This window comes from Helicoverpa zea, chromosome 7, assembly GCF_022581195.2.
Source record: "Helicoverpa zea isolate HzStark_Cry1AcR chromosome 7, ilHelZeax1.1, whole genome shotgun sequence".
In the NCBI taxonomy this organism is placed as follows: Eukaryota; Metazoa; Arthropoda; class Insecta; order Lepidoptera; family Noctuidae; genus Helicoverpa; species Helicoverpa zea.
The window spans coordinates 9,426,069-9,447,873 of NC_061458.1; the positions used below are offsets into that span (position 1 = coordinate 9,426,069).

The window sequence follows — 21,805 nt, forward strand, 5'->3', positions numbered from 1 at the left end:
CGTAAATGCCAATTGCGTCGTACTAACAAATAATAGAAGATCGGATTATTCTTACCATAATTAGAAAACATTTAACTATTTAAGTTAATAATATTTTAGCTTTGGTATATTTATTTTTTGCGCATTTGGAATGTTAACCCGCGCTGGTGTGAGGCTTTTCTCAACGGAAGCGTTGAAAGTAGTCAACGATGTTGCTAAGCAACAGTTTGTGGTAACTTTGACCAGTGAGTAGTATTTTGTTTCCTTTTTTTTTATCTTGTAAACAAGTCCTTGTGCTTTAATAATAGTGTTATTCTTTTGAAATACAAATTATCCTGAAAAAGTTTTGTTTGTGATACAAAACTAGTGACATCTTCAAATCGAGATACCGGCTTCAGCCAATACAGGTTTCCATTCCACCACAACACCCTCAAAGGTTGGAAGAATTGTAGCTAGTTTCCACCACGTATTTTTTATTTACCTATAAGTTGACAAAAAACACTTCAGTCATCTTAGAAACTCATATTATGATTTAATTGCTATTTACAGAGGAACATTAACATGTCTAATTGTTCTAGGCGACGCAGTGATAGATTATGAGTCAGAAGGGAAGAAAATAGTATTTATCCATACAGGGGTTCCTCCCATGTTTCAGGGTAAAGGAGTTGGCCGTGTGCTAGCTAAGGTCAGTAACCATCCCTCTTACTATGTTCAATATCCAAATGTTTCAGTACCACATTAATTAATTTAAAAAGTCGTGGTGGCCTAGTGGGTAAAGGACCAACCTCTCAAGTATGAGGGCGCGGGTTCGATCCCAGGTTAGGCAAGTACCAATGCAACTTTTCTAAGTGTGTATGTACTTTCTAAGTATATCTTAGATACCATTAACTGTGTTTCGGATGGCACGTTAAACTGTAGGTCCCGGATGTCATAGAACATCCTTGGCAGTCGTTACGGGTAGTCAGAAGCCAGTAAGTCTGACACCAGTCTAACCAAGGGGTATCGGGTTGCCCGGGTAACTGGGTTGAGGAGGTCAGATAGGCAGTCGCTTCTTGTAAAGCACTGGTACTCAGCTGAATCCGGTTAGACTGGAAGCCGACCCCAACATGATTGGGAAAAGGCTCGGAGGATGATGACCACATTAAATAATCATGCATTGTAGAATTCAGTCATCATCATCCTCTGGGCCTTTTTCCCAACTATGTTGGGGTCGGCTTCCAGTCTAACCGGATGTAGCTGAGTAACAGTGCTTTACAAGAAGCGACAGCCCTGTCTGACCTCCTCAACCCAGTTACCCGGGCAACCCGATACCCCTTGGTTAGACTGGTGTCAGACTTACTGGCCCATTGTAGAATTCAGTATAGATTTAAATGTCCGTGTCTGTTCCAATTTTCAAATAAGTATTAAACTTTATCTTTTTCAGTATGCTTTTGACTATGCACATCAAAATAATTTAGTTGTAACCTGTCATTGCAACTTTTTGGCCAAATATTATGAGGAGAATAGACAGGATTACCCCGGTCTCAACATAACATTTGACTTAGAAAATGAATAAAACACAAACCACAATGGATCTAGCTTGGATACGATGTAACATATATTATTATTTCCGTGAAAAATGCTATGGTAATGTCAAAAAACTTTCCTACAAAGCCTCAAAACAATATGGTGATGCTGCAGAGTTTCTTTTCTATGGTGGTCTGGCCAATATATTAGAAGGACAAGTTCAGAAGGGAATAAGTGAATTGACTCCTTTACAATCTGAAAAAGATATTCAATTGGCAGTGGTCATTGCTCTCATATACGGTTATAAATTAAGCAGTCCTACCGAGAGAGAAGCATTGTACAGTCTAGAATCTAAACTTAAGGAGGAAAAGAAGCAAGCAAATGCCTTGTCTTTTTTCTATGCTGGTCTATTTCTATCTTTTGCTGAAAAGTATGAAAAGGCATCCGAGTACATAAACAAATCCTTGAGGAAAGATGCTAACAATTTGGAAGTGATCATCTTAAAGGGATGGAATGATATGTATATGAATTTAGGAGACATGCAAGTATCCATACTGGATTGCCTAGAGTTAGCTCTCAGCAAAAGTGATAGGAATGTTGACGCTTTATTAGGACTAGCTAAATACAAATATTTTGCTAAAGAGTATGATGCATCAAACCTCACATTAGACAGGCTGATTGTAAATAACACAGGGCAAGTTGTACCGCTAGTAGTGAAAATGAAAAATGAATTTGCCTTACAAAAATGGGATGCGGTTTATGACACATTAGAAAGAATTTTCCTCCTAGATCCAGATAATGTTGAGGCTTTGAAAGTTAGAATATTTATTGCTCTTTGTAAAAATGCTGATTATATAGAAGCAGCAGATCAGTTAAATAAGTTCTTTACAGTTTTGGAAAATGAAGAATCCCATAACGCATATCAGTTTTACAATACTACACAGATATTCTCAAGAGTGTGTAGCAGGTCTAGTACAGTGCTGTCTCAAGTATACAGATTTGCACAATATGCTTCTGAGATGAATCCAGGCAATGTTGATTATTTGAGTGAAGTGGGGTACCAATGTATTCTTCAGGGAAAGTATAAAGATGCTCTCAGTTTTTTCAAGGCAGCTAGTAAATTGGACAGCAACTCAATCACTGCATTATGTGGGCTGACTCTTTGTCAGATGAATGAGAATGGTCCTACTGAACAGATATCTCAACAGATAGAACTGTTGTTTGAAATGCAGGGAAATAATAAATTACCAGTTTTGTACCATCTGTCAGCTCAGCTGAATTTAAAGAATCCGTCCAGTGCTATTTCTTTTCTAACCAATGCTTATGAAGCTAAGGTTGCTTTTGCTAATCGTCATCCTTTTAGTTTGGCATACGTCAAAGATTTGGACCCAGATTTTCTTCTGGAAGTGTACAAAGAGTTTAAGAAACACTTACCTAAGAAGCCTTTTATAATAGTAGGGTATTTGATGTACTCTCAGGAAGTTAAAAATTCTGTTGTGGCTCAGTGTATGAAGCTACTTAATGCAATATGTGATGCCTGTCCGGGGCTGATAACAGCTTTGTATGAGTTGGCCAAGTTGAAGTTTTTATTTGGGTATGCAACTGATGCTCAGAAGTTGGCTCAGCAGGTCAATGAACTGGACAGCACACATGCTGGCAGTCAGGTTTTGTTGGCGCAGATTTATATACAGCAGCTTGCTTACACAAAAGCTGCACAGAGTTTAGAGATGTGTTTGAGCTACAATTTTAAAGTGAGGGATAGTGCAATGTACCATTTTCTGAATGGTGTGATTTTGAAGTCTGTGGGTCAGCTCCAAGAGTCCCTATCAAGCTTTCTGACAAGCCTTCAGATAGCGACGAGTAAGAGCACAGTTGCTAACGCGAATAGAGCCTATGAGTCGGATCTAAACATTATTGATAAGGCTACATTGTATTTGCAAATAATTGAGTTACAAACGACGTTAGAGCAGTTTGCTGAAGCTGGGAAGACTATGCAGGTAATTTTTAAATACCATTATTTTATATTGATAAAACTTCTGTTTATTTATTCACACTTTTTGTCTATAGATATTCAAGTTACATCATATTATGAATTAAATTCCGTAAAATTGCATTTTTATAGGCATACCAAATCTAAATTCTCTTAAGTCTGTATCTGTAACAAATTGTTATTTGTTCAACACTCAAATATCGATCTTTTGATGAGGTCACTTGACCTCATCATAGTATTTCCGTGTTGGAATTGATTGTAACACAAAAACAGTGTTTCTGTCGTTATTTCATCTTTCTTTATGTTTGTTAGATAACAAATGTATGTACGTTAGATAGTAAACTATACATACCTATTTCAAAATATTTCTTCTAATAGTTCCTTCAACCTTTTTGTAGGAAGCCATACAAGAATTTTCATACACCTCAGAAGAGAGTCGACTGTTGATTGCTAGAGCAGATTTAGCCCTCAAGAAAGGTGATGTGGACAATGCAATAGATCTTCTCAACGAGATAAAACCTGGCCAGCCGTATTACTTCCAGGCTCATAGCAAAATGGCTCACATTTATTTGAAGGAGAAGAATGACCGTGCTATGTTCACTTCTTGTTTCAAAGAGATTGTCAGCAACCATCCAATGGCAGATGCGCATACTATGATGGGCGATGCTTTTATGTCGATACATGGTAAGTATTTACTTTATATGAAATACATATTTCAAAAAATAGTCCATCCGTTTGTTACAAAGTTTACTTGCACGGAATATACCAGTTTGCTCATGTTCAAGTTATTTGACAAGTATTTTTAGAGAATAGGGACGGTCTTTTTTTTTGACGACGTCAAAGATCATCAAATGACCCCTCCCGCTGTGGGTTAGCAGCGGTGAGGGAGTGTCAGACTCTTACTGACTAAAAACCCTCGTGTTGTGTCATAGGCCTTTTAAGGGCTATGACGAAAGGGCAGGTATCTCTTTCGAACAACCCGCAGACAGACAGAATGACTTTGTTAATACATGACAATGCAGCCAGTCTTCTGGACACGTTACCGGAGGACAGAGATGCGAAGGAGTAGTTACTTTGACGCCTTATATATTTTAGTTTTAGTTATAGTATTATTTTAGTTTTGGTCTATAGTATTTATAGATAATCTGTTGTTAAAATCTTTAATATCATTTTAGACCCCACCCAAGCCGCAGAGGCGTACGAGGCAGCTTTGAAGGGCAGTCCCAAAGACGTGCAGTTGGTGAAGAAGTTAGGCGTGGCGCTTGTCAAAATGCACGAGTATGATAAAGCTTGCCAGCATTATGAAAATGCTATAAGACTGTTGAGCGATGAAGACCTGCAGTTTGAGTACTATGAACTGCTTATTAAAGTGAGTATTGAAAACTATGTGGTCTGTTGAGCATAGCCACATCTTGGGACTTGTTGACAAAAGTTATGTTCTTGCCTAAAACTGTATCACCAAATAAAAAATAGAAACTTCAAACTTATTGGTGCTGGAATTCTTAATGCAGTAATAATAACTAAGTTTTTGAAAAAGTTAAATAATAATTGGTAATAAGATAAACTACTTTTCCCATTCTTTGATAGCAAAATATCTTTTGTAGCTCAAGCAATACGACAAGGTAGAATCATCAATATCTTCAGAACTGAATCAGATGTACAACCGTGATAAGGATATCAACCTTTTAAAGCGTCGCGTTCGATTCCTGCTCATGCAAGCCAAAGGGCGCGAACTTAAGAACCCAACTTCTGCCAACGTTAACTTAATTCTCGCCGAAGCAAAAGATTTACAAAATACTGTAGTAAAAAGGTTAGAGATAGAGTCGAGGGGAGATATTCAGGAAGAAAAACAGCAGTTGTCCAATATACTCTGTGCTTTGGCTAAAGCTAAGTCTTTGAAGGAACCGGCGGTAGCGGCCAATTTGTACTCTGAAGCGCTGGTTCATTCGCCAAGGGATCCTAGCACGTTGTTGGCGCTGGCTAAATTGTATGCTCAAGTAAGTTTTGCGTAAATTTTGAAACCGTTTTATTTAGATTTTACAGGACACTGAATTATGTTGAATGTACGGAAGGCAGTGTATAGGTGAGCATATATGGTTAGTACATAAGAGAATACAAAGGAGTGAACATTAATGCCGTATATGAGGGATATAGAACAGTATTTAAAGGAGTACATAAAGGAGTATGTAGGGAGAGTTAACAAGTATATAAGAGTGTACATACGGGTGAGCATAAGAGGGTGCCCAAAGAAGTTTATAAGGGGAGGACATAAGGCAGTGCTGAGGAGAAGTGTATAGGGCTAGCACATAAGGTAGTATAGGGGTACTACTAAGGTAAGGTAGATTGTGTTCTCAGGAAAATTACAGTGAATTCATTTTACAGATAAACAACTCTGAGAAATGTGAGCAAACATGCGCTATTCTCCTGAATACGGACCCCAACAACGAGTCCGCTGCGGTCATGATGGCTGATCTTGCATTCAGAAAGGTATTGTTATTATAATTGTAATGTGTTTATCATCAACAAATGTTCTATATAGTGTAAGCTAGCTTTGTGTGAAGTTGAGTTGAGCTGGGTACGAGATCACGGGTTCGAATTCCGAATTGGACCGAAATGGATACGTGGGCTTTAGAAACTTTCACAAAGCAGCACGGTGTCTGGAAGTTGGTATTTGATACACTACAACATCGGAGAGCACCTTAATGTCGCGCCAGATCTCTCCCATCGGGTCATGTTGAATATCCCTCCCATCGGGTAATATGAGTGAAGGAATAGGAAGTGCACTTGTGTCTGCGTAAATAATTGTGTAATATCTCCCGTACAGCTGACTCATTTCCTTTTAAAAAGAAAACAGGTGGCCTACAATCCACCATTTTGTTATTATAATTTCTAACGTTAATCATTATTACATAGTATACCATTTCTATGTTATGCAACATAAACTAAACAATCACTTAACAATTGAATTTGATCAGTATTTACCTGTCAAGATTGCACCTATTGTTATTTGTTGAATCATTTCAATTGTTACCAAAACACCTTGACAAGATAATAGAGATAAATTGTAACTGGGTATGTGGGACTACATTGAATGTGCAAACATTTTCATTTTGCTCGAAATGATTTCATTTAAATCTTACACAATACAGGTGGTTGTTTTTAAACATTAGTTCTGTCACTCAAAATTTTTACATCTGTTCATATGTATTCCTTTTCTTCTCCCTAACTTTCTCCACCCCCAAACATCTACAACTCTATCTATAGAATTACACTTTAAAATAGGTTGGTTTTCTTCGCCTACATACAAATTCTTAACTGTGACATTAAAACATGGTACTATAGAAATCCCTCCACTAGGTGGATCTCGAAGCAGCTCAACGCCACTTGACGCAAATCTTATCAGTGAAGCCAATGAGCTGGGAAGCCCTGGCTCAGCTGATAGAAGTGCAGTGGCGACGTGGCAAACTCTCTGAAGCGGAACAAGCTTTAGATGCTGCCAAAGTGGCTCTGGGCGAACAGGAAGATCATGGTAAGGACCCAAATATTAACAGGGATGTTGTACCAGGGGGATTAAGTCTTCTGGCGTTAGTTCCTAAGCTGTCGGGAATGTCGGGACACCTTTTCACACACGGTCGGTTAGCCCCATGGTAAGTTATTAATTAACTTGTGTTATGGGTGCTAACACAACTGATAAACTACATATAGCTACATATATACATATTTATAAATACATATCATAACACCCAGACCACGGCCAGTAAGCATGCTCATCACACAAATGTCGACCGAACCGGGAATCGAACCCGGGACCTCAGGTTCGGCAGTCCGGCATGATGACCATTGCGCCATCGAAGTCGTCCTGTGAATTGATGTTGTTAAAATGTTTCTTCAATTATTTTTGAGGTCTTTTGCTACTTTTCGGAAAATCACCATAATCCTGACCTATCAATTATTGAGGTTCGCGTGAAACATCTGATTCCTTAGTTCGGCTCGTCGATTTTTATCACTGGCCCGCGACTTCTTCTATCTAGAATTCCGACTATAAGACAATTGTCTTCTACAGGCTGGGTGGGTCATGGATATAAAAACAGATTTTCTCTTGTTTTTCTTCACAAATTGATCATGTCTCAGGTTACTGGTACTGCGCTGGTATATGCAGCGCTTACGCGGGCCGCGCTAACGCCGCTCTCCGTCAGCTCAACCAGGCGCGTCGCTCAGCGCAGTGGGGGGCGAGCGCAGCCCGGCGCATGGTGCTGCTGTGTCTAGCGCATCACGCGCCGCACTCGCTCAGCGACACCTTCCTCACCACAGCGCTGGACTCGTGAGTACATACACCACTACTCAAGATGGAGCAGACTCGTGGGTCGGCCTCCACGGTCGAGTTTAAAGAAGCCCCTTTTATTCTATCAAGATTCTCAGGCTTGTTGCGGAGTGGGCATTTCCTCTTATCATCATCAAAGGACGCCATTTTCGTAAGATGTTAGGTGGACATTTTCTACATGTCGTTGTCCCTATCGCGGATATTAAGCTCCCCGGTAGCTCAAACTTCCTCTGGCTGATCTGAGCTCTCTTTCTCCCAACAACTAATTTTCGGACACTGCGATCTAAGCCCCGACTCGAATGTTACAGAGACACAAGGCTCTTAGCTCTCAGAACTGCAGAGAAGCTTCTAGGCGAAGTGTCGCCATTAGACCGCAAAGCGTTACAAGCCATGCTGCAGTTAGCCACGAAGCAGAAGCCACAAGCTGAACGAGTGTTGCAAGAACTGTTGCCACTAGCCACTGAGGATAACTTCCAAGATGATCCCTATTTGATACTGGCCATTGCTAATGCGTAAGTACTTCTCTTAAAAGGGTAATTTATTTTAAAAAGTTGCACTATGTAGTACCTTTTTATTTTCGAACTTTTTAGCTCTCTAACCTATTTCACTGTCTTGCAATGTATTCATTTCATATCGACAATTTCTGTGTGAATGTGTGTGTCGATAAACTGTGTAGTTGAATATTGTTTTTAATTTTAGATACAACATAATAAAACAGCCAACTCGTGCGAAAAATATCTTGAAGAGGACGGTGTCGTCAATTCCTTGGACTCCTGAGAAAGCTGATGGTTTGGAAAGGTAAGAGAGTGAAACATCGATATACGAAATATCGAGTACCTACATTAACTTCGTAAGGTTTGTTTGTTTATAATTCTTTATTGCTTATAGATGCTGGCTAGAAGTAGCCGATGGACAGATAAGTTCAGGTCGAATGGACGCTGCAAAGGAACTGCTCACCAAGGTCTTGAATCATAACAACTCTTGTGCAACAGCTTATCAATACTTAGGTGAGTTTACTAGTTTAGAGGTTGTTACGCAGTGTCGATAGTCATAATTAGCTTTTTTTGGCTTTTTAAATTTAAAATGTGAGGACAATTTTTTTATGACACTGACTGAACTTGCCATTGAACCTTTGTGTAGCATTTCTCCGTACAAACTTAAGATACTATAAATCTTACTTTTTTATATATTGCCCTTTACCCTTTCCAGGCTACTTAGCAGAAAAAGAACAGAACTACAAGAGTTCAGCACACAACTACAACAACGCGTGGTCTCACGGCGGTAAGAGCGACCTCGCCGTAGGATATAAACTAGCTCATTCGTATCTCAAGCTCAAGAAGTACCCAGAATGCATCGTGGTCTGCCGACATATACTCAAAGTGCATCCAGACTATCCGAAGATTAAAAAGGAGATATTAGAAAAAGCTAAAACTAATTTGAGAACTTAGTCATCAATTACTTTAGTAGGGGCTCATTTCAAGGATACAAGGGACCATTCCATTGCTGAGCTCACAACGCCTACAAAAAAGGATTCTTGTTAATTCAGAAACATATTGTAGTAGCGGTTTTGATGGATTTTGGATCTTATGGACAGTTTTTAACGACGTTCAAAAAATGCCAGTGCAATTGTTCTATAATCTGACTATTTTACGTTAATATTGTACACAACTAGTTAGTTATTATTTTAGAACTTAGACTACAAGAAAAGCTTTTATGTTTAAGAGTATGGTAAGTATTTCTACTCGCACAATAAAATTCGTGTGTCATGCATAAATATGTTTTATTTCAATTCAATTCACTCGACAGTTGTGACATTTGCAATAATATTGAAACATTAATCAAAAATACTGTTTGTATCTACACTACGTTTGTTATTCTAATTGTTTAGTCATCCTTGTTTTCTTCCTGTTCGAGGATGGTCTTGAAGCAGAATGGCTGGAACACGTATCCCAGACCAGAGTAGAACTTGCTCATGAACTCCACCCTGTAACATAGAAAAGTATTTAGTTTCTTCATATAAACAGAAGATTGATTGCCATTTATTTCTTTATGTTGCCGTATTGGGACCATTAACTGTTTTGAGAGAGAAATAAACGCCGAATATTTTTTATTGTGATGACTAGTTGCTGAAAGGATAATAACGATCTTACAGGTCCCTCCTAACGCAAAGATGCCTTATCAATGTAGCATGGATAAGCCTGTCCCTTATTGGAACGTTCAAAGCTTTACAGAAAACTGAGAAAAGAAAAAGTATCTCACCAGTGCAAACGCAAGGTATGCAAGAAGGCGGAGAGGCCCTCCATCATGACGAGGATAGCCAGCGTGAATAGCGCCCAGAAGCAGAACGCCACGTACAGCTTGATGGCGCCAATGTAGTCGTGGTCCTTCAGACCGAACGTCAGAACCATGTTCCACAGCACTTCTGACAACTCTGTAATGTTACAATATAGTGCTTAGATCGTACTTTAATAATATTATGGTAGGGAAAGTTTGAATGTATAGATAAGATTTTTTTTCTCTTTAACGCAAAAACTACTAGATGTTTTTTTGTTGAAACTTGGTAATAATATTGCTTAGTATCAGAATATTACATGAAATAGTTAATCTGTTAGGGCCTATGCACACCACGCTTTTTAAACGCGCCGTCGACGCGCGTTTGTAGCGATACAGACGCGATACGCACGCAAGACAGAGGCAGCCTGTAGACCTTTGCACACCTGTTTGAGGAAAACATCCAATCTATTTGCGGTAATTTAATGTACCACAAGATGGCTATTTGAGCCAGAATCGGCTTTAAATTGGTGTCGCGTCTTTAGAGTTATTTAATCTCGTAAACAAAAGTTGCAGCGTACAATAAGACGTGGTTGAACATTTTTACACAAGACTTAGCAGAAATCCGAAGACTTAATAACTTCAGAAAATACAATAAGCATAATTAAGTTAGCATATTTACCTGCATGAGCAAGTGACAGCGCCCACAGTCGGAGATAGGACGCAGTATGGGAGATGGTACTGAGCACATACTCAATAGTGTGGATCGCTTGGTGGATCATGATCTCGCTGAAGGGCTCGTCGTCGTGGTCGTGTGACGCCTTCGCCTCGGCCTTCGGAGCGTCGCTGATGTCGGTCTGCTCCTGCATCTCGATGCCGGGGTTTACGCTGCCGTTTGAGTGTTCCGGCTGTTGACAAGTATGTGCTTATTGAATTGATTTTGGTAAGCTTTCCAGTTACTTTTCCTAATATTAAAAACACTCCTGGGAAAATATACTATTTATGAAAATATCACCAGTTTCTAAATATCTTGGAAATTCTTCTACCTCCTCCCTTCGTTGGGTTGCAGCCCCAAAAATTACGTCTATTCACCTTGATTCCTATATATATGCCCTTGGTTGTTTCTTAATGAGAGATTCATTTGAAAAAATACTGAAGAATTTGTTTGCTAATTAAAATTTCAGTGTCATATTAGGGCCAAAGGCTACATTTTATGCGGGCGCATGAAGTAGCTTCGCGAGAGACCGATGGCAGCTGGAAGAAAGATCATCCTTCAAAAAGACGTACCTTAGCATCCTTCTTCTTCTTCCCCGCACACAACAGATACAAGGGCTTGCCCAACAACATGACGGGGATACAGCACAGTGCAATGAGCACAAACACACGTTGAATGGACCCCTGGGAGTCGAACATGTACTCCTTGCAGCCGTCAGCCGGCTCCGTGCTGGAGAATAGCATCATGTTGATGAACAAGATCAGCACTGATGGGGCACAGCCTTGCGAGTATGCGATGTCTGGAAAACAAAGGACATTTTGCTATAAAGACCCGTATAATTTGAAAAGTGCTCTGTGATATTCATACTGCCCGCCCATGTCAGTTTTTGTAGGATAGATAAATCGGATCTACCTGTAGTACGTCCTGACTAGAATTTTCTGACCGACTTTTTCACCCTGAGTGGGTGGCTTAACATAAGAATAAGATCTTACGTCATTTAAATATTTACGGTGAGTTTCAGCCATTTTCAGTTGTCAAATCGCAGATTTGAATAATGGGCTGCAATTCCACAGCTGGTTATGATTTTTTTAAATAATATCGGGACACCTTTTTCACACACGGTCGGTTAGGTAAGTTATTAATTAACTTGTGTTATGGGTGCTAACACAACTGATAAACTACATATAGCTACATATATACATATTTATAAATACATATCATAACACCCAGACCACGGCCAACAAGCATGCTCATCACACAAATGTCGACCGAACCGGGAATCGAACCCGGGACCTCAGGTTCGGCGGTCCGGCATGATGACCATTGCGCCATCGAAGTCGTCAAAATTTGGTTATAGTAATAGTTAAAGTCACACCTGGCTAACCGCGCAATAATATAGGTAACAAAATTCAATGAGTTATATTAAATCCTATTACAATGTGCTTCACCAAATTTTCCAAATATAAATACGTAATTTAAGATTATAAACTCACCATCAGAGAAAGTGCTGTAGGCAATCCACTTGTAGAACATCATGAACACCATGTATAAGAAGAGCAGACACAGGAAGATCACTTGCGGCAAGAACTCCAGCACGATGGAGTAGCGACGTTGGAAGAAGCTGAAATAAGTCGTTTAAGAACCGTCAAATACGACAAATATTATCATCTGTGGTATATCGCACCCCCCGTGCGACACTGGCACTACTGCAAATATCATCGTGAATAAACGTTAATGAAATATCGATAACTGAATTCAATCATCGATATACATTTGAGTGATAAATCTTTGTGTGATTACCTAATAATTCGACCTACCTATTAATACCTATTAATTACCTTGTATGTCTCTACCCGACCATGGGACTACAGACTCCCGGATTTTTGGAAGGCGAACGTGGGGCCGAAACCAACACGCTGAAGCCCTTTTGAGACAACTTTAATGAAATGGCGACACAAAACCGACGATTATCCCTTTATTATTAATTACTATTATTAATGAATTCGACTTACTTGTAGTTAACCACACTCATGCAGACACCGAAGATCATGTGCAATACACCGAAAATGATGGACAGCTTCATTTTGTACGAGTTCAAGAAGATGATCTTGTTGTCAGCAGTCTGTAAGTCGTCAATAATCATTTAGTACATCTGGTACATTTTCTGTAAATACATTTATCGATAAATTGTACTATTTCTCACCTGCCAAACAGGATCAACACCAATAAAGTACGGGATGTTGCTGTACGAATCTTTCGGGTCCAAAGTCATAGCCGCATTCGCTTCCATGGTCTCATTATCGTAAGGAATACTCCACGAGGATCCGAAGATGTTCATAGATTTGGAGAAGATATCGTTATAGACCAGTCCAGTGTACATTGAGAAGCAGCCCATGAGAAGAATGATGTAGCGACCAGCGAAGAAGATGTTCCAGATTTCGTTGTTGGACTTTTTGGATGCGAGGGAGACTTCCTTGGCGACCATCCAGGCGCCGAACAGGGCCATGATGGCACCGTGGCCCAAGTCGCCGAACATCACCGCGAATAAGAACGGGAACGTGATGATGGTGTACAAAGCTGGGGGAGAAAATGTTCGTTTTTAAAAGCAGTTTTGTGATTTTTTTTACTTTGGTTCTTGTCGACTTTCAAGTCGCCAAAATTTCGCAAATCATTTCTGTAAAGGGTAGTGTTATTTTGTAGGGTAGGCATCACTATTTTGTCTTAGATTTCAGATTGACTCGTTTTACTCCGGTTTTCCAAAAAATTACCTTCCAAACAAGGACAAAATATCAATAGCCTACTAAATTCAAAAGAGAAAGATTTTAGCAGTATTTTCAGTATCAAACAAAAGTCTTGATACTTGATTATTTTATACGTACCAGGGTTACATTCCCTGTAGGAGGCGACTCCGTAGGCATCGATCAAGTTCTGGAAGCCGCGCGTGAAGCGGTTGGTGCGGTTGAACGTGGGCGGCTCCTCGTCCGTCTCGATGCAATTCAGGAATGATGGGATCGAACTGCCGCATGCGTTCTGTTGGTAAAAGTGTTGTTTAAAGAAAATGCTATTGGGGTCAACTTTTCGAATATAAAATATGGGATGCAACTCGGGATTATTTCTGAAGGATCGTTAGGGTGGGTTGCGCCATTTGAATATAACGGTAAATCATAACCAGCCATGAAATTGCCGACCATCGGTCAAATCGGCGATTTTACACCTGTCCAAGTTAAGTTTCTTTCACAGTTCTGCTATCGAGTTTTTTTAGCTCGATATTGCTTAATGGATTTTTTGATCATCGACAAAAAAAGAACTAAATATTCAAGAGGCTTATTACTTGAAGAAGCAAAGTTTTTTTTATTACAAAAATTGAGTCAAATTTTGAAAATTCCAAAAAATACTTACAGAACCATCAGCCAAAGCCTTCTGTACGTTCGGCAGATCAGCTGTAGGCACCCAGCACTCTCCGATCAGGCATTTCTTGGTGACGTCCATATTGAACAGATTCAGGGTATGGTATATGGCCTTCATTTTGCGCACCATGATGGTCCAGCTGGCCAGTTCCTTGGCCACGCTTGCGAGCACGCGCTGTCTGTGGTCGCTGGTTTGGTTTAGAACCTGGTGAGGGAGTTATGTTGTAGGATGAAAATAGTCTTCTAAAAAGAAGGTATGCCAAGAATGTTTCCCTATCGGCGTCCTATTTAGGTTAAAACATATTTTTCAATTGCATACACAGGTAGCTGTTAAACTGGTAATAAAAAGGCAGCTGATATGCGAGTTACTTCGTTGAAAGGATCAAAAGAATCTATTTAATTTTTTTTGTGGGGAAAGTATAACTAACGAATATTGCTTGTTAAGTAAATATCGCTTGAATTTAATGGTGAAGTCATAAAATGTGTGCCTGCGATATTTTGTTTATTGAATGAGCTGTAGGGTTTTACCTACTGTTTTAGTATGTAGGTAGGTACTTGAGGGAACAATGGAAGGATACAATAGGAATATCTACTTTGAAATGCTATACATACTACCATGTAGTTATGTATGTATTTAATTACAGGAAATAGAACAAAGGACAGTTACAATTTATACACAAGTTTTATCGAGCACAGCGATCTAAGTCCGCTGTCGGCTATAATTTCTCAGTATAAAGGGCATGGGTAAGTACTGTAACTTCCTTGACATTTACGTTGAAAATCACGACAAAATGTATCGTTTATAGTGTCTTAAGTAAACTTGGGAGAGTACCTAATGATATTTATTTAGTAAATGCATTAAAGAAAGAATAGTTTAACCAACACATTTGGTCCTGTCCAGCGTTTTCTTGCAGACAATGAGTATATAATATGTAATTTAACGGTAAGCCGAGAGCGTGTGTGTGTGTATTAAGTAGACCTCTATAAGTCTATACCTAGATTAATTTACCTAGTTTCTCATACACCCTATTCAGGCACACTCAACAACCATCAAAACTTTCCAAACTAATTGAAACGAAAAGTATCAAGATTTGACCAACTCACCATATTAAGATCTTCAAGCCTGGTCCGGACTCCTTTGACCATGTCCTGTCGCTCCGTGTTGGAAGGTGGGCACGGGTAGAGGGACGCGTGGAAGCCGGAGCAAACCTTCTTGATGCGGGATTTCAGCTGCTCTCCTTGGAAGAATGCTACGAACACTGTCTTGTAGATTTCGTTGCCCTGGAAGAGGTATGTTGGGTTAGCTAAAATTAAGAGTTAATATAGAAAACATGATGTCTAACTAAGGCTTTTGTCCCTCCTGGGACTTAAAAGTCTAGCATCTTAGATGTTAGTCTTACGCACTGTTAGGAATAAACAGAATATCTATATTTCAAAATAAAGCTTGTTCATGCCCCGGTAGCGTGGTGTTCAGAATTGGGACGTTGATGTTTTCGATTAACAGTTCTAAGATCATACTTGCTAAAATGAAAAGACTTATCAAAAGTAATGTTCTAAGATGTCTCCGTTTTGCGCAGGTATATCAAAATAACCTTTATAAAGATACATTATAATGAGGTTTCTGGATTAATTGCGAAGATTTTTGAAGTTGCGTCATAAACTTCACATAAATGCCAACAATTACAAATCACTTACAGTGGCAGGGTCTTCCAAAGGCTTATCAAGCTCAGCGCGCCTCAAGAACACATTTCCTCTCGAGATACGCCATAACATCCTCTCGAAAGCGGGCACTCTCTCACGCTGCACCACGCCGGCCACAAAGCCGAGGCGACCACGCGTCGCTGCTTGCGTACCTGTCTCGTCTGATATCAGGGATCTGGGAATGAAGCGTACAAAGTTAGTTAGTATATTGGTGATATTTAGTTCAAGATACAAGCTTTCCCTTAGTTTTGGAGACAGTGCCAGTAGCTAAGGGAATATATTTTATTTATTCTAGATGTATCTAGGTAGTTACGCTCGCCAACACCAATGAAATTTGGGGTAAATCTCCGCACATAGGGCTTCGGCTTTAAAGACTATATCTTGTAAATTGTATAATGTTTGATACATAGATTTTAAGATCCATTATATTAAAATAAGATAATCTCTGATAATTTTTATTATATTTGGATAGTATGTTTTTTGGAAGCCGAAAATCGATCTCAGTGGCGTGCACTTGGAGAGGCCTATGTCCAGCAGTGGACTCCGATAGGCTGATGATGATGATAATGTTTTTTGGTTAAATCAAACAAAAGCATTAATTGATTTGGGCCTATATTACAATTTCGACCATTAATTAACTTTCTGACAACCTTCTGACACACTGACGGGTTAACCAGACGTTAGACGGGTTAATGACGGCCGTGTAGCGACGGCTTAAGAATACGTATGTCGCTACCCCTTCTTCCAGTGGGTGTCGTAGAAGTCGACTAATGGAGTAAAGAATGCACCGAACACCAGTGTGAGAGAAGGAAAACTCGGAAAAAAACCCTCTATCAACCCGTCTGGCCAGCGTGATAGCAGTAGGCTAAATACCTTCATGAGCAGCACAAAAAAGCCACGGCCCCTAGTTCCCGGCAGTCCCGCTATTCCCGGTCACGGTGGCGACCGTGGTTACGGTGGGACAGGGGGTGCGAAGAATCTCCGGGTTACGGGAGGCCACCAAACTAAACTGACTCTTGCGACGTACAACGGCCGCACGCTACGGCTTGACTCGCATCTGGCGCAACTCGAAGTGGAACTTGGGAAGATTAGGTGGCACATATTAGGGTTATGTGAAGTTCGAAGAGAGGGGGAGGACACCATAACCCTCGAATCAGGTCACCTAATGTACTTCCGAGAGGGAGACCAACAATCCCAAGGTGGCGTTGGGTTTCTGGTTAATAAGTCCCTAGCTGATAACGTTGTGGAGGTGTCTAGTGTGTCGAACAGGGTAGCGTACCTTATCATAAAGCTCACCGATAGGTATAGCCTCAAGATAGTGCAAGTGTACGCACCGACCTCGACACATTCAGACGATGAAGTGGAGGATATGTTTGATGATATATCAAGGGCCCTCCACTTCACTACAAAGACCCATTACACCGTTGTCATGGGGGACTTTAACGCTAAAGTGGGAGTACAGATTTGCGGCGAATCGGCAGTAGGATCCCATGGATTTGGAAGCAGGAATCATAGGGGGCAAATGCTCGTCAACTTCCTCGAACGCGAGGGGCTCTTTTTGATGAACTCCTTTTTCAAAAAGCGGCCCCAAAGGAAGTGGACGTGGCAAAGCCCCGACACTATGACTAAAAATGAGATTGACTTCATCATGACGAACAAGAAGCACATATTCAGAGACGTCTCCGTGATCAATAGGTTTAATACCGGGAGCGATCACCGACTTGTCCGAGGCTCTCTGAATATCAACTTCAAGGCCGAACGTTTCCGTCTGATGAAGGCCAGGCTCCGACCAACACTGCTCCAAACCATGACAGGATCTGAAACGTTCCAGTCACATTTGGAGAACCGATTTGCCGCCGTGGAAACCACAACAGACGTTAACCAGAACCACGAATATGTGGTTCGGATCCTCAGGGAGGAAGGTTCGAGATTCTGTAACATGCAGCGTAAGGGCAAGAAATCAAAGCTTTCGGAAGAGACATTAGGACTTATGAAGAAACGACGTGAAAACCCGCCTGTCACTTCGTCAGCTAAGCGAGCTCTAAACCAAGAGATCAACAAGCACGTACGACGCGACCTCCGGTGCTCCAATACTCTTGCCATTGAAAGAGCAATTGAGCTGAATCGGGGGTCAAAGGTGTTCGTACAATCTCTTGGAAGAAGCCACTTGACGAAGCTGACCACAGCAAGCGGAGAAGTCGTTTCTTCGGTGCCGGCAGTCCTTTCGGAAGTGGAAAATTTCTATGGCCGGTTATACGCATCGCATGCATCCCGACCTGATCCCGGAAATGAGGATTCTAGAGCCACATTAACACGCCATTTCACCGAAGACCTGCCAGAAGTCAGCAGTGGCGAAATCGAGATCGCTCTGAGACAGCTCAAAAATGGAAAAGCCCCTGGCGAGGATGGCATTACAACAGAGCTACTAAAAGCAGGAGGAAAGCCCGTACTGGGGGAGCTCCAGAAGCTTTTTAATGCCGTCCTGTTTGAAGGGAGAACTCCAGAGGCGTGGAGTAGGAGTGTTGTCGTCCTGTTCTTCAAAAAGGGAGACAAAACCCAGTTGAAGAACTATCGACCCATTTCCCTCCTAAGCCACGTCTATAAGCTGTTCTCAAGAGTGATCACGAACCGACTTGCGCGAAGACTCGACGAATTCCAACCACCGGAGCAGGCTGGGTTTCGGAGCGGATACGGCACCATAGACCACATCCACACAGTGCGGCAGATTATACAGAAGACCGAAGAGTATAATCAGCCCCTGTGTCTAGCATTTGTGGACTATGAGAAGGCCTTTGACTCGGTTGAAATCTGGTCTGTTCTGGAGTCCCTGCAGCGTTGTCAAGTAGATTGGCGATACATCCAAGTGATGAGATGTCTCTACGAAGCCGCTACAATGTCCGTCCAAGTACAGAATCAGCAAACAAGGCCCATACCGTTGCATCGAGGAGTGAGACAAGGGGATGTTATTTCCCCGAAACTGTTCACTAATGCAATGGAGGATATGTTCAAGACGCTGAACTGGAAAGGACGCGGCATCAACATCAATGGCGAACACATCTCTCACTTGCGATTTGCCGACGATATCGTCATCATGGCGGAAACGCTGCAGGACCTACAACAGATGCTGAACGACCTGGCTGAATCTTCTCTACGCATCGGCCTACGGATGAACTTGGACAAAACCAAGGTCATGTTCAATGAACATGTTCTACCGGAACCGATAGCGATACACGGCGCCGTTCTCGAAGTTGTTCGGAAATATGTTTACCTCGGGCAGACATTGCAGTTAGGTAGAAACAACTTTGAGGACGAGGTGAATAGGAGAATTCAGTTGGGTTGGGCTGCATTTGGGAAGCTACGTCGAGTCCTAACATCGTCGATCCCACAGTGCCTAAAGACAAAAGTCTTCAATCAGTGCGTCCTACCTGTCATGACTTACGGAGCCGAAACGTGGACACTGTCGGTGCGGCTGGTTCACAAGTTTAAAGTCGCTCAGCGGGCTATGGAAAGGGCTATGCTCGGCATTTCTCTGAGGGATCGCATCAGAAATGAGGTAATCCGTCAGAGAACCAAGGTCATCGACATAGCCCACCGAATCAGCAAGCTGAAGTGGCAGTGGGCTGGCCATATTAGCCGAAGAACCGATAACCGTTGGGGTAAACGAGTTCTGGAGTGGAGACCACGCCTCGGCAAACGTAGTGTAGGACGTCCTCAGGCACGGTGGAGTGATGACTTGCGCAAGGCGGCTGGCAGGAGCTGGATGCGAGAAGCCGAAAATCGATCTCAGTGGCGTGCACTTGGAGAGGCCTATGTCCAGCAGTGGACTGCGATAGGCTGATGATGATGATGATGATTATTTTTCTGATCAAGCATAAGGAATCTTTTATATTATAGTCTTATTATTGACTACATAATATCTACAAGCCTCAGTGGCCTCATCTTAATCGTTACCTAGGTTAGGTACAGTTTTTATGTGAAAGCATTACTCACAAAAAATCTTTCGCAACTTAATGGTAATTTTGGTAAATAACACTCACTTGGTCATGGAGTCCATGCCGATCTCCTCCTGAGCGATGAAGAAGGCCTCAGTCTTCTCCAGCACATGTCTCAACTCGGTCAGTTCCAAGTAGTTCTGTTTTAAGTTCACCGCGTTGTGGGACAGTTCCAGGATTTCATTCTCCGTCTTCTCCAAATGGGCCTGAATATGGAAATTACTAATTAGTTACCGCTTACCAACTTTCATTACAACGTATGAATTTAAATCTATACTAATATTATAAAGCTGAAGAGTTTGTTTGTTTGTTTGCTAATCTCAAGAACTTCTGGTCTGATTTGAAAAATTATTTCAGTGTTAGATAGCCCATTTACCAAGGAAGCTATAGGCTACTTTTTATCTGGGTTCGTGCAGAGGTTCCCACGGGATACGGGTGAAATCGATAGAAGAAGCTTGTATTTTATAGTATACTGTTAAAGACTGACTCGTTCTTCGATGAAAAATGTAAACACTGCCAAGAACACAATAATACATTAAGTCAGAAGCATGAATACATAATAAAATACATATTTAACGACCCCTAAACTGCGAAATACTTTCAATTAAAGTATGCTGTTCCATTAACTGTGGCCTTTTTATGGTCACAGCAGTTTGAACATACCGCATTCTTTGTTGACAAAACATATTGTATTTCAGGAAGTGAGAGTACTTTGTGGTCCATTATCTCTGGCCACGACGCGTGGAGTTTAGTAAAAAGAGACCTACATACGTTAACAATAGAGGTCAAAACAGGTTGACAACCTCTCGTTGTTCGAACGATATTTGTATGTACCCCTTTATCTCTTATCCCGTTTATTTATGTAAATAATAAACCTTGCTGCAAGATGTCTTTTGTATAAAGAATGAGGTCGGACATGCAGTTTCTGTGTACATACTTATAAATAACTTAATAAATGAAGTGAAGAAGGATACTAAAAAATAATGTAATTTCCCAATTTGGAACGCGATTAGCCCACTTCCATATTTAGCTCTTTCAAGAAAGATTCCTTTTTAACCAGCGAGATGGATAGAACTAAATTATATGAGATTCTGAGTAACCCACGTATTTTAGATTATATATATCGTAATCGAAAATTATATATGTATCGAAAATCAATTAAAGTTCCTATTTTGACCTACGACCACAACTGAAGGCGAAAGTCCATTAATAAGACTTCTTTGTTCATCTCTCCTTGTACCATGAGGCTCGCCTGACCTCATGAAGTAGGTACATGATATGAACCATATATGATGATGATGATATGATGGATAGTAACCAACAAATATTGGACTCTAGAATAAAATAAATATCCTCTCACCTCAAGATCGATGATCTCCCTCGGGTTAGGGGCTCGGGGCGCCTCTTTAACGGCCGGGATGTGCACACCATCCTTATGCACTTCAGCCTCAATGTATCGCAGCTTGCGTTCCATCTCATCGCAACGACGGACCTCGTTCACGAATTTACGTTGGAAGGCGTTCACGTCTGGGTTCAGCTGTAAGAGGGAAAATTTGGTTTAATGTTGAGTAATGCAAATATTAGAACTTAAAAACTTTAAATCCTATATGCTAAGAGTGTGGGTACTCATCATCTCACCGCATGGAGCTGTGTACCAATGTGTGGTTTACTATCATTGTTTAGCTATGTCTGAATGTCAAAAAGTATAAAAATCCAGAAACAGAGCCGTTCATGTGCCTGAAGTGCCATTGGAAGTCTTTACAAGGAATACCAAAAATAAGTACTACACCAGAAATATGATATTTGTACTGTCGGTTCTCCCCAACAAGCTCATTTGCTGGTTTATTTATATTTTACAACAAAGTTGAAAAGATTTACAAAGTAACCAACAGTTTTATTATTCTTATTGTCCTTTTGTATTTT

General features: G+C 40.8%; 2 protein-coding genes across 4 annotated transcripts in view; one reads left to right on the forward strand and one right to left on the reverse strand.

Annotated features, from left to right (window-relative positions):
* On the forward strand, positions 1 to 9,566 carry LOC124632062 (tetratricopeptide repeat protein 21B-like). Its single transcript, XM_047166717.1, has 13 exons — positions 1 to 224; positions 558 to 664; positions 1,403 to 3,482; positions 3,874 to 4,159; positions 4,651 to 4,844; positions 5,080 to 5,472; positions 5,858 to 5,962; positions 6,833 to 7,004; positions 7,607 to 7,796; positions 8,105 to 8,308; positions 8,496 to 8,594; positions 8,685 to 8,803; positions 9,006 to 9,566. Exons 3-13 carry the CDS (start codon positions 1,527 to 1,529, stop codon positions 9,242 to 9,244), a joined length of 3,957 nt encoding a protein of 1,318 aa, XP_047022673.1. The 5' UTR covers positions 1 to 224; positions 558 to 664; positions 1,403 to 1,526; the 3' UTR covers positions 9,245 to 9,566.
* LOC124632063 (V-type proton ATPase 116 kDa subunit a 1) overlaps positions 9,560 to 21,805 on the reverse strand; it is a 25,313-nt gene continuing 13,067 nt past the window's right edge. For 2 of the 3 annotated variants that reach the window (XM_047166719.1, XM_047166718.1), the window contains exons 3-15: positions 21,243 to 21,419; positions 19,928 to 20,088; positions 15,885 to 16,065; positions 15,294 to 15,470; positions 14,182 to 14,394; positions 13,662 to 13,812; positions 12,986 to 13,359; positions 12,795 to 12,904; positions 12,276 to 12,403; positions 11,355 to 11,581; positions 10,750 to 10,975; positions 10,056 to 10,227; positions 9,560 to 9,780 (exon numbers count right to left, since the gene is read on the reverse strand). In XM_047166719.1, the coding sequence (XP_047022675.1) occupies positions 9,681 to 9,780; positions 10,056 to 10,227; positions 10,750 to 10,975; positions 11,355 to 11,581; positions 12,276 to 12,403; positions 12,795 to 12,904; positions 12,986 to 13,359; positions 13,662 to 13,812; positions 14,182 to 14,394; positions 15,294 to 15,470; positions 15,885 to 16,065; positions 19,928 to 20,088; positions 21,243 to 21,419 (2,397 nt within the window). In that variant the 3' untranslated portion in view covers positions 9,560 to 9,680. The remainder of the gene's footprint in view (positions 9,781 to 10,055; positions 10,228 to 10,749; positions 10,976 to 11,354; positions 11,582 to 12,275; positions 12,404 to 12,794; positions 12,905 to 12,985; positions 13,360 to 13,661; positions 13,813 to 14,181; positions 14,395 to 15,293; positions 15,471 to 15,884; positions 16,066 to 19,927; positions 20,089 to 21,242; positions 21,420 to 21,805) is intronic. The other variant, XM_047166720.1, reaches the window with a different exon arrangement.